The sequence below is a fragment of the Rhinoraja longicauda genome, chromosome 7 (genome assembly GCF_053455715.1).
Source record: "Rhinoraja longicauda isolate Sanriku21f chromosome 7, sRhiLon1.1, whole genome shotgun sequence".
Lineage (NCBI taxonomy): Eukaryota > Metazoa > Chordata > Chondrichthyes > Rajiformes > Arhynchobatidae > Rhinoraja > Rhinoraja longicauda.
The window spans coordinates 40091222-40110985 of record NC_135959.1 but is presented as its reverse complement, the minus strand read 5'-3'; the positions used below and the strand labels follow the sequence as shown (position 1 = coordinate 40110985).

Genomic DNA, 19764 nt, shown 5'->3' with positions numbered 1-19764 from the left:
AAATGGGAAATTATAGACCAGTTAGTCTGGCATCAGTGGTAGGGAAGATGCTGGAGTCAATTATAAAAGACTAAATTGCGGAGCATTTGGATAGCAGTAACAGGATCATTCCGAAGCAGCATGGATTTAAGAAGGGGAAATCATGCTTGACTAATCTTCTGGAATTTTTTGAGGATGTAACTAGGAAAATTGACAGGGGATGTGGTGTACCTCGACATTCAGAAAGCCTTCGACAAAGTCCCACATAGGAGATTAGTGGGCAATCTTAGAGCACATGGTATTGGGGGTAGGGTACTGACATGGATAGAAAATTGGTTGGCAGACAGAAAGCAAAGAATGGTGATAAATGGCAGGCAGTGACTAGTGGGGTACCGCAAGGCTCGGTGCTGGGACCGCAGCTATTTACAATATACATTAATGACTTGGATGAAGGGATTAAAAGTGCCATTAGCAAATTTGCAGATGATACAAAGCTGGGTGGTAGTGTGTACTGTGAGGAAGATACTATGAGGTTGCAGGGTGACTTGGACAGGTTGTGTGAGTGGGCGGATGCATGACAGATGCAGTTTAATGTGGATAAGTGTGAGGTTATCCACTTTGGTGGTAAGAATAGGAAGGCAGATTATTATCTGAATGGTGTCAAGTTAGGAAAAGGGGACGTACAATGAAATCTGGGTGTCCTAGTGCATCAGTCACTGAAAGGAAGCATGCAGGTACAGCAGGCAGTGAAGAAAGCCAATGGAATGTTGGCCTTCGTAACAAGAGGAGTTGAGTATAGGAGCAAAGAGGTCCTTCTGCAGTTGTACAGGGCCCTAGTGAGACCGTACCTGGAGTACTGTGTGCAGTTTTGGTCTCCAAATTTGAGGAAGGATATTCTTGCTATTGAGGGTGTGCAGTGTAGGTTTACTAGGTTGATTCCCGGAATGGCGGGACTGTCATATGTTGAAAGACTGGAGCGACTGGACTTGTATACACTAGAATTTAGTAGGATGAGAGGGGATCTTATCGAAACATATAAGATTATTAAGGGGTTGGACACGTTAGAGGCAGGAAACATGTTCCCAATTTTGGGGGAGTCCAGAACCAGGGGCCACAGTTTGAGAATAAGGGGTAGGCCATTTAGAACAGAGATGAGGAAAAACCTTTTCAGTCAGAGAGTTGTAAATCTGTGGAATTCTCTGCCTCAGAAGGCAGTGGAGGCCAATTCTCTGAATGCATTAAAGAAAGAGCTAGATAGAGCTCTTAAGGATAGCGGAGTCAGGGGGTATGGGGAGAAGGCAGAAACGGGGTACTGATTGAGAATGATCAGCCATGGTGGTGCTGGCTGGAGGTGCCGAATAGCCTACTCCTGCACCTATTGTCTATCATCGCTCATTTTTACGACTGCCTGGAGTAAACCAAACTGAGAGGAATGAACTATAATGGCTGACAAGTCCCAGCCCAGAAAATCCAGTCCATTATTTCCAAGTTGTAGCAGCTTAAGAGAAACATAATTCTGTCAGTACTCACTTTTCCTCTACACTTGCTCTTATTAATAATTTTCAAAGCATATTCTCTGCTGGTTGATCTGGCGGAGAGAGTGAAAAGAAACATTAAAATGATTGCATGGAACATAGTATCTATTGCACCCGGTGTTCCCAATGTGGGCTCCTGTGCATCGGCGAGACCAAACGTAGACTAGAAGCAGCCTTTCCCATCCTTTCCCATCCAAACCACCCCCTCCCCAGGTACTTTCCCCAGCAACCGCAGGACATGTAACACCTGTCCCTTTGCCTCCATCCAGGGACCCCGGCAGTCCTTCCAGGCAAGGCAGAGGTTCACGTGCACCTCTTCTACTTCATCTACTGCTTCCGGTGTTCCTGATATGGCCTCCTGTACATTGGCAAGACTAAGCATAGGCTTGGTGACCATTTCGCTGAACACTTGCACTTGGTCCACCAAGGCTTGCTGGTCTCCTGATTGCGAAACATTTTAACTCCACTTCCCATTCCCACACTGAAATTTCTGTCCTGGCCTTCCTCCATTGCCCGGATGAGATCACATGCTAACCAGAAGAACAGTACCTCGTATTCCACTTGGGTACCTTACAACCCAACCGTATGAACATTTGTAAGATTTGAGAAGTTTTCCCTCATTCTGCAATCAACACCAAACCAAAGAGCTGCAGTTTGGACATTTTAAACGGGAGACTGGGGCTGATAGCGGAGAAAGGCTGCGGTCAGTTTACCAAGGGATGTCACAATCTGTGGGTCCCAAAATGGCCGCAGGACCTCGTGACCAGCCACAAAAGCAAAAACCTTACAGCTCAGTCTCTCGGTTTCTGCAAAGCCACGGCCAGAACAATGGATGGGTATTGGCCATGCAGAAACCTGCGAAACCAGGTCGAAGTCCAGACACTGGGGCGCTGACATCAGCATACTCACAATGCCCCAAGCCGACCTACACAGTTAATCTCGTTAAGGGGGCACAATAGCCCATAGAAAACTACCTGGTAGGTGATGGGAAACCAGTTAAGCCCATCACCTCGCAACGAAATACCAATTAACACCGTCTGGCCATCCGCGGTACCCCCGGACATAAGCGCAGATCAGAGAGAAAACTCATACATATCTTTTAAACAAAGAGATCCCAAGATCTGGCGGGAGATAGGACGGGCCAGAATTAGTATAACTGGCCACGACTTTTGGGTTTTAAACTCATGCAAGAAGAAATAAGTCAAACGGATGCAGGAGGAAGAAAAGACAGGCAAGAAGAAGCGAAGTGCAAGAGAGAGCAACCGGCACGCAACTCGAGAAGAAATACTGCAAGAAAACCTGCAAGGAACGCAAGAAACGGAAGGAAGAAACTCAGGGGACAAGCACGACCCTCACGGAAAGCAGCGGAGAAGCAGCACAAACAGCCAGTAACCCCAGTAATAGCCCCATGGTGAGCATGTACCCCGATCCTGCATATCCTGGACATAGTTTAGTGTAGAGGGGAGGGTGGTTTGAATAAACGTGGGTGTGTAAAGGAATATGTGTTGGTCAATTTTGCGATGTGTCGTACGTTCCCCATCTTACAGTTGTGTATATGTCTTGTAGAACTGTGCGTTTTAGAATTCAGAGTAAAAGGTATTCATGTTTATGTCTTGTAGAACTGTGCGTTTTATGATTCATAGTCAAAAGTATTCATGTAATTCGGTATGTGTCATAGATATGTCTTATAGAACTGCATAAGTATTCATGGGCAATAGTCCCAAGCGCTGAATAAAAGCCTTTTCCATTTAAACCCTGGTCTTCAAATCTGGTCTGGTTGAATTTTTCTGCACTATAAACGCTCCTGCATCTAAGTCCAGTGTCTAGAACCGTAGGGGGTGAGTGGGTCGAACCACTCACGGGGAACCAGTGTGCGCGGCCTGGTCAAGGGATCAGAGCAAGGCACGGGGACCTTAGGTCGGGCGAAAGCTCGGCGCAGAAACCCCTTACAGATAATGGCGACCCAGATGGGACACTGGCAGCAGGATGATAGTGTACCAGAAAAAGATTTTAAAACTAGGGATGTAATGGACGAGCGCATTGCGGACTATGTTTTTAGCAAGGTGAATATCACCAAACAATGGATGTGTGGTTTGTTAGAGGACAAGCGCCCACTGGATGCAGCGATCCGGTGGACGGCCAGTAAAGCCCACAAGAAATCTGTAGAGAAGGCGGTCTGGCTGACCTGCTATAAAAAGAAGGTCCAGATTTTGGACCGCGTGGTGGTGGCACAGGCAGCCCAGATCAGGGACCTTCAGGAGGAGGTAGAGGAGAAGGCTGCGGGTGGGAACCAATTGATCGAGGCTCTGGACTCTTTAAACAAGGAGCGCCGGGTCGTGACCAACCGCCACGAAGCCAGGGTAGAGCTGATGGAGTGTCAGATCACTGAGGCTATGCTCAGTGAGGGCAGGCTCCGGGAGCAGTGCGCTTCCCTGAGCCACCAGCTGGAGACCCAGGAAGAGAACCTTAAGGGAGTTAGGGCAGCATATAAGATGGTTTTGGAGGACAGGTCGGAAGGGGCCGACCACGGGGCCTGCCTGCAGTAGATAGAGGGTCTGTGGGGTGCTTTAAATAAAGCAAGCGGGCTGGTCTGTTTGATGAACCCCCCCGCGGGCCAGTCACTAGCGGGTGCGAAGGTCCCGGTTCCGGTCCCTAGAAAGACCATGGTGGCTTCAGCCCCCAGACTCCGCGATCCCCCTAGCTACGAGGCATCCTGGAAAAGGGATAGTGTAGGGGAGAGAGAGAGAGAGGAGCTCCCGGACGAGGACTCGGCACCGGCGCCCATGTGCCCGGTCCTGGAAACCAGACGGGGACCCACCGCGCTGAATGGGGACGCCGGACCCATTCAGAGCGAGATCGTGGTGCCCCACAGCTCCCAGCAGTTAATAGCTATGATCGGGCATGTTGCAAAATTGTCCGAATCAGAGGACCCTTCATTGCATTTCAGGGAGATCGAGCAAACCGCCGCAATCAACGGTTGCGACGAGGGAGAACGGGCAAAATTGTTGCTGTTCTCCCTGGACAGCTCGATCCTACAATGCCTCTCAGATGAAAGTAAAAGAGGGACCAGGACCTACGATCTCCTACGGGACGAGGTCCTGGAAGTCTTGGGGATGGGCGATGAGGGTCCATTTGCCCGATTAGGGAAGACCCTCCAGATGGAGGGAGAACCCCCAAGGGTTTTTGCGGCGCGACTGTGGAAAGTGTATCAGAGCAGCTGCCCGCACGTCCCCGCGCGGGATGTCCTGGTCGGGAATGGGAGAGCCCAGTGGCTCCGATGTTTGCTATCAAACAGCCTGGCGGCCGTCAGGGAGCAGGCGAAAGCCTGGTTTGATCCCACAAATAGTACAGAGGAGGCGGTTTTGGACCGTCTCACAGTAGGGTATAGGAACACCCGGAGCACGTCTACCCGACTCATAACAGGGAAGGTGCACGTAGCGGAGGCTACTGCACCGGTCCAAAAGGAGTGGCGACAGGAGGGTAACCCTACCGCACAGTCCAAGTGTTTCAGGTGCGGTAAGGTGGGGCACTGGCGGAAGGATTGCAGGACCCACACCAAGGAAGATAGGGTTGGCACCACCCTGCGCGCCGATGTCCCAGTTAAGCCCGAGATCATCGAAACAATGATTAAGGTGATGCGGTCCCTCATGGCCGCACAGGGGAAGGTGGCAGTCGCTACCGGCTCCCCGGGTGCGGGGGGGGCACTGGACATTCTCCAATGACATCAGCCCGCGCAGCCTGCCTATCTGTGTCCTCTCCGCTACGATGCGTGGAGGAGGCCGCTTGTGGAGATGGTAGTGGAGAGGCAAAGGGGCAATTATCTGTTGGACACAGGGGCTTCATGCACCGTGGTCCTCACAGAGGAACCCTTTGACTCTCCCCTGTCCACAGGGGTCCCTTTCGCACTGGCGGGGTTCACAGGGAAGGAACAGGCTGGCGCATGTTCCATCCCGCTGTCCATTCATTTGGGGGCACTCCGCACCACAAGGGAGTGTCACCTGATGAAGTGGACAGAAGGGGGTGGAAAGGGGATCATTGGATCCGATTTTTTAGTAAGCCATGGGATCCTCATGGACTTACAGAACCACTGCCTTTGGGTGGACAAGGGCGGTAAGGGTGAGATAATGGTGATTAGGGGAAAGGAGGGGAAAGGGACTCTGTGCACCATGAAGCCGCCCGAGGGTTACGACCTCGAGTGCATGGTGGCGGAGGTCCCGGCCGAACTACAAGAGTGTGTGGGAAGCAACCTGAACGCGTTTGCGACCCACAAACACGATTGTGGTAGGGTAGTGGGGTTCGAGGTCAGCATAGACGGGGACCCCATGACCAGACCCCAGAGGCAGTACAATTTCCCCAAGGAGGCAGAACCCGATTTGGAGATAGCCATATCTTCACTGGTGCAGCAGGGCGTACTGAGGCCGATAGCCACACACGTGAACTCTCCATTGTGGCCGGTTAGGAAACCGGATAACTCATGGAGGGCCACGGTGGACTACCGGGTCCTCAACAGTAATATCCCCGCCTGCGCACCCACGGTGGCAGCAGTTGCCGACCTCATCGGAAGTATCCCAGCATCCGCGACCACGTTCACGGTGCTGGATATTTCCAATGGGTTTTGGTCCATTCCGCTGCGGCGGAAGGACCAGTACAAGTTTGCCTTTACTTTTAAAGGGCAACAGTATACCTGGAACTGCTTACCACAGGGTTTCCACAACAACCCCAGCATTTTTCACCAGTGTATGGCGGATAGCCTAAGGGAGTTTAGCCAGCGCCACCAGGTCGTGCAGTATGTGGACGACCTCCTTTTGTTCACAGACACAAAGGAGGAGCACGGTCCACTGCTGGCCGAGCTGCTAGAGCTGCTGGCTAGGAAGGGTTTTAAGATAAACCCGAAGAAGGCACGGATCGGTCTGCCAGAAGTAAAATTCTTGGGTCTGACCATCCGCGCTGGGGAAAGGGCTATAGATCAGGCTAGGAGGGAGTCAGTGCAGGAGTTGCCAATTCCCTTTGCAATTACGGGTGTGAGGTCCTTCCTGGGACTGACCGGGTATTGCAGAGACTTCATTGAGGACTACGCGGCCACCGCAGCCCCGCTACTCCGACTCCTACACAAGGGAGTGGAGTGGTCTTGGGATGAGGGTTGCCAGGCCGCGTTCGAGAAGTTGAAAGGGGATATGCAAACCGCACCAGCCTTAGGAGCCATAGATGGGGAGAAAGGGTTTTCTCTGGAGGTGGCAGCCAGTGGGGACAGCCTGAGTGCCGTGCTGCTGCAGGAACGGCACGGTAGGCTGCGACCAGTGGTGTACTCCTCCAGGGTGCTCACCGATGTGGAGAGGAGTTTCTCCAATTGCGAGAGGCACCTTTTAGCCACGCATTGGGCTGTGAAGAGGGCTTTAATCTTCACAGGTACCTCTCCAATCACTCTCCTCACCCATCACACACCCACCCAGATGCTTCTGGATGGAAGGATCAAGGATGGGACTGTCAGCAGCGCCCGCATCGCTCGCTGGACCCTCCTCCTGTCACAGATGAATCTGAAAATTGAAGGTCTGTGCGAGCCAAAGCTCGCGGCAAATTTAATATATCCCGGAACGGCCCATCGGTGTTCCGTGGAGGGGGTCTGGGACGTCGACATAGGTCTATGGGCTGGGATCCATCCCACAGGCCGGGAGATCTATGTGGACGGCTCCAGCACGGTGTCAGCTGGCGAACGACTCACGGGATGTGGAGTTTATGACCCCAAGGCAGGCATTGCCTTGGCAATTAAGCTCCCCAGTCTCATGAGCGCGCAGCAGGCCGAGCTGTACGCGGTGGCGTACGTTATTACCCTCCCAGAGAGGTTCCCAACCCCGTACACGATCTGCTCGGACAGCATGTTCACCTGCAATTCGTGTACAGACTACCTGGCCATCTGGTCCCGTCGCGGATACACTTCCTCAGACGGGAGGCCTTTAACTGTTAAACCCCTGCTAGAGCAGATTTTGGCCGCAGTAGGGGAGAAAGGGGAGGTTTTTATACATAAGGTGAAGGCCCATTCCGCCACAGAGCCCCGGTGGGAGGGCAACAAGCAGGCGGACGCCCTGGCTAAGGAGGGCGCCGCAGTGGCATTTTCTGGGACTCCTATGGGCACAGGCAGATAGCAGCGATCCAGGGTAAGGAGGGTAACGTCGGGACCCCAAACGTCACATTGCCTCTGGACCTGAGGACCGTCCAAGCTCAGGATCCTGCTTTAAAAGCCGTCCTCAGCGCTGTTAGTGAGGGCGAGCAGGTAGAGGGTCTCTACGGTAAGGCGACCCTCTCCGTAAAAGAAGGCATGCTCTTCCATGCCGAACAGTGGGTTGTGCCACAGCAGCACATGAGGGAGTTCCTCCAGCTGGCACATGAGGGTCCAGGGGCAGGGCACCCCGGACCGGAGGTTACGTGGCAGCGGGTAGAGCAGGCGGGATGGTGGCCGGGGCTTAGGGACGAGGTCCGTGAGTTCTGTGCCAGCTGCCTCGTCTGTGCTGCCAATAACCCAGACCCCCAGAAAAGGAAAGTGCCCATGGGACACGTCAGGAGGGTGGAGGGACCATGGCAGTCGATCCAGATCGACTACATCGGGCCCTTGCCCACCACCCAAGGAGGCTATAAGTACTGCCTCGTCCTCATTGACGTGTTCACAAAGTGGGTGGAGGCTTTCCCCTGTAAAGCAGCTATGGCACTGGGTACTGCTAAGATCCTGGTCCGGGAGGTGTTCTCACGGTGGGGGCTCCCTTGTTTTGTGGAGTCCGACCGAGGGAGTCATTTCATCGGACCCTCATGCTCCTGGGCATTGAGGGGAAGTGGCACGTAGCCCACAATCCCCAGTCATCAGGGATTGTGGAGCGCATGAACCGGACACTGAAAGAAAGGTTGAGGAAGAAGGCTATGGGCTCGCCCCAAAAATGGGCGGAGGTCCTGCCCCTAGTCCTCATGGGGATCAGGGCCAGCCAGTCTAAGAGCACGGGATATTCCCCGTACGAGCTGACGACTGGCAGGGTTATGCGCACTCCCACCCATGTTCTGGCCCCGGTGCTCACGGAGGGTCAGCTCGAAGAGGTTAAGAGGGACAGGTTTGTCCAGAACCTCTTCGAGCATCTGAAGCAGGTCCACGGGCAGGCGGCTGGGAACATGGGAAGGCAGCACCTGGGCAACAAGCTGTTGCTGGAGCCGCGCAAGCTGCAGGAGTGGGAGGTAGGAGAACTAGTGATGGTTCGGAACTACGCTAGGGTAGGTAGTTTCGAACCACTCTACACGGGGCCCTACAGCATTGTAGATAAAGCCAGCCCCATGGTCTATGCCGTGAAGATGCCCCGGCGGATTAAGTGGTTTCATATCAACTAATGTAAATTGTACAAGCCGGGAGCACAGGGGTCAACCACAGGGGCCAGCCCTGTGAGTGGGGACTCACAGCCAAGGATGAGGCAGGTCACGCAGACAGGCAAGGTTGCCTGCGTGAGGGGGGGAGGACATTCTCCAGGAATGGAGGGTCTCGCGTTTTTGGTGGGATTCAGATGAGGAAGAGCCTGATCAGCTCGACCAGGGGCTGGATCCCATTACGGAGGAAGAGGAGTCGGAGGGGGACGACAGTAATGTCCCCGACTCAAGCACCAGGAAGGCGGGGGTAGCGGGCGGAGGCTCACCACCTGTAGGTACAGGCAGGGTGAGGCCGGATGCCGCGGGTATACCCAGCACCAAGGGGGCAGAGCTGGATGAGGAGGGGCCAGGGTCGGCAGCTGCGGGGGGTACTCGAGCTGCGGCACGGCAGGAACCGGTCCTCAGCCAGGCTGTCCAGGGGGCAGTGCCTAAGGTGACTCTCCTTAGGTCTAGCAGGGGACCCCAACCTAGAAAGTTTTGGACAGGTCAATCACGCCCCGAGGTACCGGAGCCAAGTGAGGAGGAGGGAGCTAACGTTTCAGAGGAGGTTTAGCCCTGACAGGGATTAGCTGAGCCGCCCTGGGAAGGCGGCGCTGTATTATATTTTAGATAGATAAGGATTAGGTAATATAGACAAGTTTTGTGGGGATAGTTGTAAATAAAGTTGATGCGTCCAGGATGTGTGGGTGTGGGGTGCAGGCTGGGGTCAAGAGACCCGCCCGCAGAGGCGTTAACAAAGCCAAGCGCTCCCCAAGAGGCTGGCTATACTATATTTTATCTGTTTTCTGGAGTGGAAGGAGGCACTCGTATGGTGGATCGTTGCCACGGCGATCGGATGTGGGTGGGCCTATCGGGGCCGCACCAAGGACATCATCATTTACGGCTGCTCCGGGGACACGGCTCCCATCGCGACCGATGGGACTGGAAGGAGAGAAGCGGAGGAGACCGCAGTTCACTTCCTTGAAGGCCGGTGGCCGGGGTGGCTGGGATCGAACTCTTCAGAGTATTCCAGCGCCTCAGGACACTTATCGGGACACTTCGTTATTGTGCCCGAGAGTCAAGATCATCGCCCAAAAGATCAGCGCCACCGTTGGCAAAAGGATCTGCCTGGTATGCACGGGGAAGGTCCCCGCGAGCAGGCGGTGGTGGCTGAGGAAAACAAGCCGGACAATGGCCAACTCCACTGTTGAGTGGGAGAGACTTGACAACGACACTCACAGGACTATTTCTGGGACTAAAGAACAGTTGAGTGTGTGTTGGGACAAATGGTGGGAACCGGATGAGGGGATCTATATGTGTATGTGGGGTTCGAGGTATCGCTGACGTGCGGGTGGGCGAGCAGGACCCAGCCGCAAGCTGCTAGAAGGACATGCCCCCTCCGCACCGTGTGAACTGTGATTTGCATTGTTTTTTTTCAAAATTGTATAAAGAATGATTGTGTTGAAGGAATGTAAAAAAATGTATCGTTTTGCTGTTGTGTTGTTTTCATGTCCTACATTAAAGCTGACACCAGTAGGAGGATGGCGGAGGCATCGGCCTGGGACAAGGTGTAGGTGTATATGTCTGACATGAAAATGTACATACTTGTAATATAGTTTTGCCCGGGACACGGGCAGTAAAGGTCAGCCTAAAAGATGGGGACTGTACGTTCGCAATGGAACACTAGTTTAGTTAAAACCTCAGGGGTCTGGATGTGGAGAATCGGGAAAACATTGCTCAACCACATTATTTAATTGATTCGATAAGCTGGGGTTATGCAAATCAACAGGAGGGACTGTAAGATTTGAGAAGTTTTCCCTCATTCTGCAATCAACACCAAACCAAAGAGCTGCAGTTTGGACATTTTAAACGGGAGACTGGGGCTGATAGCGGAGAAAGGCTGCGGTCAGTTTACCAAGGGATGTCACAATCTGTGGGTCCTAAAATGGCCGTAGGACCTCGTGACCAGCCACAAAAGCAAAAACCTTACAGCCCAGCCTCTAGGTTTCTGCAAAGCCACGGCCAGAACAATGGATGGGTATTGGCCATGCAGAAACCTGCGAAACCAGGTCGAAGTCCAGACACTGGGGCGCTGACATCAGCATACTCACAATGCCCCAAGCCGACCTACACAGTTAATCTCGTTAAGGGGGCACAATAGCCCATAGAAAACTACCTGGTAGGTGATGGGAAACCAGTTAAGCCCATCACCTCGCAACGAAATACCAATTAACACCGTCTGGCCATCCCCGGTACCCCCGGACATAAGCGCAGATCAGAGAGAAAACTCATACATATCTTTTAAACAAAGAGATCCCAAGATCTGGCGGGAGATAGGACGGGCCAGAATTAGTATAACTGGCCACGACTTTTGGGTTTTAAACTCATGCAAGAAGAAATAAGTCAAACGGATGCAGGAGGAAGAAAAGACAGGCAAGAAGAAGCGAAGTGCAAGAGAGAGCAACCGGCACGCAACTCAAGAAGAAATACTGCAAGAAAACCTGCAAGGAACGCAAGAAACGGAAGGAAGAAACTCAGGGGACAAGCACCGGAGTTGCGGAAAGCAGCGGAGAAGCAGCACGAACAGCCAGTTAACCCCAGTAATAGCCCCATGGTGAGCATGTACCCCGATCCTGCATATCCTGGACATAGTTTAGTGTAGAGGGGAGGGTGGTTTGAATAAACGTGGGTGTGTAAAGGAATATGTGTTGGTCAATTTTGCGATGTGTCGTACGTTCCCCATCTTACAGTTGTGTATATGTCTTGTAGAACTGTGCGTTTTAGAATTCAGAGTAAAAGGTATTCATGTATATGTCTTGTAGAACTGTGCGTTTTATGATTCATAGTCAAAAGTATTCATGTAATTTGGTATGTGTCTTATAGATATGTCTTATAGAACTGTATAAGTATTCATGGACAATAGTCCCAAGCGCTCAATAAAAGCCTTTTCCATTTAAACCCTGGTCTTCAAATCTGGTCTGGTTGAATTTTTCTGCACTATAAACGCTCCTGCATCTAAGTCCAGTGTCTAGAACCGTAGGGGGTGAGTGGGTCGAACCACTCACGGGGAACCAGTGTGCGCGGCCTGGTCAAGGGATCAGAGCAAGGCGCGGGGACCTTAGGTCGGGCGAAAGCTCGGCGCAGAAACCCCTTACACATTGAATTCTCCAATTTCAAGCAACACCCCCCCCCCTCCCCCCCCCAACGTTTCCCACCCCTCTTCCCAAATCCAATGAACACCTATTTCTCCCACCATTCCGCCCCCCTACCCACCCTGATCCCCTTCCCCTATATCCATTCCTCGTGCTTTACATTTCACTTTTCTTTCCTCTCCCACCCTTTTGCCTCCTTTTCATCTCTAGCTCTTTCCACCCATCTGTCAATCACCCCCTCACCTGTATCCACCTTTCACTTGCCAGGCTTTGTCCTGCCCACACCTCTCTTTTCCAGCTCTCCCCCCCCCCCCCAATCCATCCATCCCGACCCAAAACTTTGTCTGTCCACTCCCTCCACAGATGCTGCCTGACCTGCTGAGTTTCTCCAGCACTTTGTGGTCAGAGTCAGAGAGTCATGGAGCATGGAAACAGGCCATCAGCCCAACTTGCCCACGCCGACTAAGATGCCCCATCTACACTATTCCCACCTGTCGACGTTTGGACCATATCTCTCTAAACCATTCCTATCCGTGTACCTGTCCAAATGTCTTTTAAATACCAATTGCAATTGATGTGCAGTCAGACTAAAATTATTCAAGAAACAATCCTTCTTAACAGGCAAATCAGGTACATTATCCATTTTAACCCCCCCCCCCCATAGATTTTCATTAATGAGATAAACTGAGCTGCCTGAGTTTTTCTTTATCTGAGCTATTTATTTGGCCCACATGCCCTCAGCAAAATGCACTTACCCATACCCTCATTTTTTTAAATTGAAAAACACAGCACAGTCCTTTCAACCCACCAAGCCCACGCTGTCCATCGATCACACGTTCACACTAGTTCGATGTTAGCCAACTTTCTCATACATTCTCTGTGACCACGTGGATTTTCCCCGGGTGCTCCGGTTTCTTCCCACATTCCAAAGAGGTGCAGATTTGTGGGTTAATTGGCTTCTGTAAATTGTCTCCAGTGTGTAGGATAGAACTAGTGTACGGATGATCGTTGGTCAGTGGGGTGTCGGTGGGCCAAAGGGCCTCTTTCCACAGCATATTTCTAAACAAAAGTAAGCTCCTATAATTGATCACCCGTCAATTATGAATCAGGAAATCATGCAGAAGGCAAGAAATGTTCAACCTCATTGACAATTGTGCCTGCAAAAGGAAATGTGGTAACTAATGCCCTGACCCTTCTATCACTTAATTGTGCTTGTTAATCACTGATTCCTCATGCAACATCAGGAAAATCCAACCCAATATAACATATATAGAACACAGAAAAGTACAGCACAGGAACAGGCCCTTCGGCCCACAAAGTCTGTGCCAAACATGATGCCAAGTTAACTAATCTCCTCTGACTGCATGTGACCCATATCTCTCCATTCCCTGCATATCCACGTGCTTATCTAAAAGCTTCTGGCAGCACGTTCCAGCCACTCATCACTCTCTCACAGAGACGGAGTCATATAGCAGGGAAAGAGGCCCTTTGACCCAACCGATCCATGCAGACCAAGATGCCCCATCCAAACTAGTCCCATTTGCCCGCGTTTGGCTCATATCTCTCTAAACCTTTCTTATCCATGTACCTGTCCAAATTATTTTAAATGTTGTTATAGTAGCCTCCTCAACTACCTCCTCTGGCAGCTCGTTCCATCTGTCAACCATCATTTATCTATCGAAACTTGCCCCACATATCTCCTTTAAACTTTGCCCTCTCATCTTAAAACTACACCCTCTGGTCTTTGACTTTTCCATCCAGGAGGAAAAAAGATTCTATCTGTCTACCCTACCTGTGCCTCTCATAATTTGACATACTTCCATTGGGTCTCCCCTCCACCCTTGGCATTTCAGAGAAAACATACGATGCCTATTTCAGCAGACGTCTCATACAAACCTTTCTATGCATTCTTTCACGATTGCAAAATTTCCGTCCCCTATTGTTCTTCCAACCTTGTAACGTTCAGCTATAGATGTTGGCACTTGGAACACTTCTTCCACTCCCTCTGCAAGAAACGGACTTGTTAAACTCTTGGGGACGTCATGAAAACTGGAGTTTCATGCATAAAGGTTTGAAAATTACTGCCAGTCATTACCCTCACTGTCAGCGAAGAACGTTTTATATTCCCTTTAATTGTGAGGGCTAACCAAAGATAGACACAAAGTGCTGGATTAACTCAACGGGTCAGGCAGCATCTCTGGAGAACATGGACAAGCAAAGTTTTGGGTCAAGACAACAAGAATGATCCCAGGAATGAGTGGATTAACGTATGAGGAGCGTTTGATGGCTCTGAGCCTGTACTTGCTGGAGTTTAGAAGCATGAGGGTGGATCTCATAGAAACTTGCCAGAAAGTGAAAGGCCTGGATAGAGTGGATGTGGAGAGGATGTTTCCACTAGTGGGAGAGTCTAGGACCAGAGGACACAGCCTCAGAATAAAAGGATGTACCTTTAGAAGGGAGATGAGGAGGGATTTTTTTTAGCTAGTGGGTAGTGAATCTGTGGAATTCTTTGACACAGATGGCTGTGAAGACCGAGGCATTGGGCATTTTTAAAGCAGAGATTGACAGGTTCTTGATTAGTAAGGGTGTCAGGTGTTATGAGGAGCAGGCAGGAGAATGGGGTTGAGAGGGAAAGATAGGTCAGCCATGATGGAATGGTGGAGTAGACTCAAAGGGCTGAATGGCTTAATTCCGCTCCAATGACTTATGAACGTATAAACTGATGAGACCTTTCTTCAGACTGATTACAGGGGTGGGGGAAAAGAAAGCTAGAAGACTCTTCGGGCTTGCTTTCCCCTCACCCCTGTAATCAATGTGAAGAAGGGTCCCGACCCGAAATGTCGCCTGTCCATTCCCCCCAAGATGCTGCCTGACCCACTGAGCTATTTTGTGTTTTTCTCAAGGTTAGTTTCCTGTGTCTCCTTATAAAACAAATTCCACACAGCCAACTACACAATATATTAGAGGAAAACCGAGCACTGTGGTAGATGAACGTTGCGATATTACGTGTTATAGGAATGGTCTTGCACAGGTACCTTCACAACCCGCTGCATTGTTGCCATCTATGGAACTACAGACTTTGGTCGATGCCAAGGATGTTGAGGATCCAGTGTGCTGAGAATAGCAACAAAAAGAAATGTTATTGCAGTAAGTGAACATATTACAATTGAATGCCATTACCTGCCTATCTGCATTAACTGTGCAATCACTGCACTGTTTAGTATATTGTCACTTGTACTGAGGTACAGTGAAAAGCTATTGTTACATGCTAACCAGTCAACGGAAAGACTGTACATGATTACAATCGTACCATCCACAGTATACAGATACATGATAAAGGGAATAACATTTAGAGCAAGATAAAGCCAGTAAAGTCTGATTAAAGATAGTCCAAGGGTCTCCAATGTGGCAGAGGACTGCTCAGGACTGCTCTCCAGTTGTTGGTGAGATGGTTTAGTTGCCTGATGACAGCTGGGAAGAAACAGTTCCTGATTCTGGAGGTGTGCGATTTCACACTTCTGTACCTCTTGCCTGATGGGAGAGGGGAGATGAGGGAATGTCCGGGGCGAGACTCGCCCTTGGTTAAGTGACCAGGGTTTGATTTCAATCCTAAAGAAAAGGTCAGTCTTAAGAGCATTGAATAGTGCACGTGTAACTTGCCGTGTGAAATTATTAATCTGGTAGAACCGCTGCCTCACAGCGCCAGAGACCTAGGTTTGATCCTGACTCAGGTGCTGTCTGTGTGGAATTTACATGTTCTCCCTGTGACCGTGTGGGTTTCCTCTGGGTGCTCCGGTTTCCTCCCACATCCCAAAGATGTGCGGGTTTGTATGTTAATTGTCCCTCTGTATATTGTCTCCAGTGTGTAGGGACTGGATGAGAAAGGGGGATAACATGGATACTAGCTGCATTTTTCATTAATTCATTTCAATGCAATTCTAATATTTTAAATCAGATTTTAACATCAATTTCTTCTACCTTATGTCAATTACAAAGAATTGAAATGCAAAATTTTAGTCCAAGGTTATTGGGGATTGGGGATTGATTTTTATCTCCTGATGGTGCCCAGAAACAATCAAACTTTCACCAAACTTTGTTGCACATTCCAGATCAAGTAAAATATCCCTCCCTAAACCTTGGTCTCTTTACAAGATGAGAATTAATTGCAAACTAAAAGATCACTCTAGGTATTCAGAGTTTAGGGAGAGGTGAATAGCATTACCCCTAGACTTCTATAAAGGCAAGCCCCCCCCCCCCCACCTACCCCATTGCACACCCATTTCTAATCTCTGACTGCACATGATCCATATCCTTCCAGCCCTTGCATATCAATGTGCCTATCCAAAATCTTCCTAAACTCCACTGCCGTCACCAACCCAGGCACCCACCACCCTCCGTGTAAAAAACGTGCCTTGCAAATCTGCTTTCAACTTTCCCCCTCTCACCTTAAAGCTATCTCCTCTAGTCTTGGACATTTCCACTAGAAAAAAGATTTTGACTGTCTACCCTATCGATGCCTCTCCTCATTTTATACACTTCTATCAGGTCTCCCCTCAGCTACTGACATCCCTGATAAATACTGTATAATTAAGTCCGACAAACCTCTCCCTACAGCTAATACCCTCCAATCTAGGCACAATTCCAGCAAACCTACTCTGCACCGTCTCCAAAGCCTCCACACCCTTCCAGTAATGGGATGACCAGAACTGCAAGCAGTACTCCAAATGCGGCTGAACCAAAATCCTACAAAGCTGCATCGTGACATCCTGACATCCAACAGTCCCGTTCTCCCTTAATATTGCTGAAGGCTCCATTATTGTTTCAGTGTTTATTTCCTGATTATGTATTCATAAATTCATAAGTTATAGGAGCAGAATTAGGCCATTCGGCCCATCAAGTCTACTCCACCATTCAATCATGGCTGATCTATCTTTCCCTTTCAACACCCATTTTTCCTGTCTTCTCCCCGTAATCCCAATAAGTGTTCATCACCTCATTTAAAGTATGATGTTAAAAAGACTGAATTTTAATTGGCAATTCCTCACTCTGGTTTCAGGCAGAAATTAAACAAAAATATAAAGGGATAAGAATGGTTAAATGTGAAGCTATTACATAACAAAGCTTCAGACATTTTGTTCCATTGTCCCTTGACACTGAGTCTCCCACAGAGCGCGGGTCATGGATGAAGAGTCGGGGCATACGTCCCGGAGAGATGCACCACAGAATGGCACATTGTCTTTCCAGCTGCATTGTGCTGATTGAAAATTAAATTCTGTTAGCTTTCAGTCCACCCATTCACAACAAACTCAGGGATATTCTGATTGTCTGCATCAATTCACTGATGACGAACTTATCGGTGAGAGATCTGGTGTAAATACAATGCAACCAAAAGGATTTACCGATGCAGGTTTATACCAGAGATAGACATAAAATGCTGGAGTGACTCATTGGGTCAGGCAGCGTCTCTGGATAAAATGGGTAGGAAAATGAATAATTCATACCCTTGAAGGGTCACGAACCAAAACATCACAGATAGGTGACGTTCTCCAGAGATGTTGCCTGTCCCATTGAGTTCCTCCATCATTTTGTATCCATCTTTGGCGTAAAGTTTAATTTGAAGATAACAGCATGGAATCGGACCCTTCGGCCCATTGAGTCCATGCCGACCATTGATCACCCGTTCAACACTAGATCTATGTTATCCCACTTTCTCATTCATTCCCTACACACTAGGGGCAATTTTACAGAGGGCCAATTAATTTACAAACCCACACGTCTTTGGGATGTGGGAGGAAAATGGAGCACCTGGAGGAAACCCATGCAGTCACAGGGAGAAGGTGCAAATTCCACACAGACAGCACCCGAAGTGAGGATCGAAACTGGGTCTCTGACACTGTGAGGCAGCAGCTCCACCAGCCACACCACTGTGCCACCAGAGTTAATGACTCCCTTTGAATATCTATCAGATTTCTTTAGTAAAGCTACCTATATGAATAATGAAAAGCCTATATAGAGTGGACGTGGAGAGAATGTCTCCAGTAGTGGGAGATCTAGGACCAGACGTGCACAGCCTTAGGACATACCTTTAGAATGGAGATGATGTGGAATTTTGTCAGTCAGAGGGTGGTGAATCTCTGGAATTCATTAGTTAGTTTGGAATTCATTCATTCATTCATAAACAGTGGTGGCCAAGTCATTGGATATTTTTAGAGCAGAGTTTGATAGGTTCTTGATCAGTAAGGGTGTCAAACATTATAGGGAGAAGGTAGGAGAATGGGGTTGAGAGGGAAAGATGGATCAGCCATGATTGAATGGTGGAGTAGACTCGATGGAGCAAATGGACAAATTCTGCTCCTATGCATTGATGATCAATAACTGAACAACATACGAGCATATATGAAACTGGGAATTTTCCTTTCACCTTCTGCTTGCGTAGACTGCCTGGACTTGTGGGCAATGGGCTTGGTGTCTTGGTGGAGCGTGGAGTAGAAAGCTGGCTGCCTGGGCCTCCGTTCACTGAAAGAAGAAGGAACCATGTCAGAACTACTGCAGCGGGAAATTTAGAACACCGCACAATAGAGCAATCAATGCACAGGAAATATAACTCAAGGGGAAACATCCAGAGGGTGGTGGGTAACTGGAACGAGCTGCCAGAGCAAGTGTAGGTTTAGGTTTGTTATCGTCACATGTACTGAGCTACAGTGAAAAACTTTGTTTTGCATTCTCATTTCACTCCTGCCATCGGGAAGAAGTTATAGGAGCCGGAAAACTGTAATATGCAAGTTCCGGAGCAACTTCTTCCCTACAACCATCATGCTATTAAACACTACAACCTCCAAATAGGCTCCGAACTACAGAGACTTGCGGATATTGTTTTTGACTTTGCACTGTTGTTGTCCATTTATTTGTCAGTTTTTAAAAATCTATATAATTTTTTGATGTTGCTTATTACGGGTTCGACAGAGTACGATGTTTACATATCTGTTGTGCTGCTGTAAGTAAGAATTTCATTGTTCTGTTTCGGGACATATGACAATAAAACACACTTGACTCTTGACCAGATACAAAACTCAACCTTGTAGAAAAAGGGAACTGCAGATGCTGGTTTACAAAACAAAGTGCTGCAGTAACTCAGCGTGTCAGGCAGCATCTCTGGAGAACATGGGTAGGTGACGTTTCAGGTCGGGACCCTTCTACAGAGCCAAGCTTGATTGTGTATGGTAGAAGCAAGCAAATACATGCTTTCAATATAGGAACAACAACAGCTGCTTTGCAGAGTTGAGGCATTTATGACTCTAATAAGTCAAACAATTTTCATTTTATTCAAAACAAAATTACAATATTTCTGTCCATATTTTCACCAACAGCGAAAATCTTCCATGGTGGATGCTGAAATATTTCAAAGGAACGCGATAGTAATGGTCATGAGGTAATATCCAATATGGGTGATTACTGGTGAAGGGGGAATTGGAATGGTCGGGTACAGCAATCCCTTGTGGCACAGTAGCGTAGCGAGTAGAGCTGCTGCCTCACAGCCCCAGAGACCCGGGTTCGATCCTGACCTCGGGTGCTGTCTATGTGGAGTTTGCAAGTTCTTCCTGTGACCGCGTGGATTTCCTTTGGGTGACTTTGGACTTTAGAGATACAGCACGGAAACAGGCCCTTCGGCCCATCGAGTCCGCACTATCGATCACGCCGTACACCAACACTATCCTACACACTAG

The 19764-nt window shown here is 49.4% G+C and overlaps 1 protein-coding gene across 1 annotated transcript in view; it reads right to left on the bottom strand.

Moving 5' to 3' along the window:
- Positions 1–19764, bottom strand: part of LOC144595184 (serine/threonine-protein kinase DCLK1-like) — a 121908-nt gene that overhangs the window by 23620 nt on the left and 78524 nt on the right. The window contains exons 6-9 of the mRNA XM_078402345.1: positions 18462–18556; positions 15076–15154; positions 13937–14045; positions 1510–1567 (exon numbers count right to left, since the gene is read on the bottom strand). Of these exons, the coding sequence (XP_078258471.1) occupies positions 1510–1567; positions 13937–14045; positions 15076–15154; positions 18462–18556 (341 nt within the window). The remainder of the gene's footprint in view (positions 1–1509; positions 1568–13936; positions 14046–15075; positions 15155–18461; positions 18557–19764) is intronic.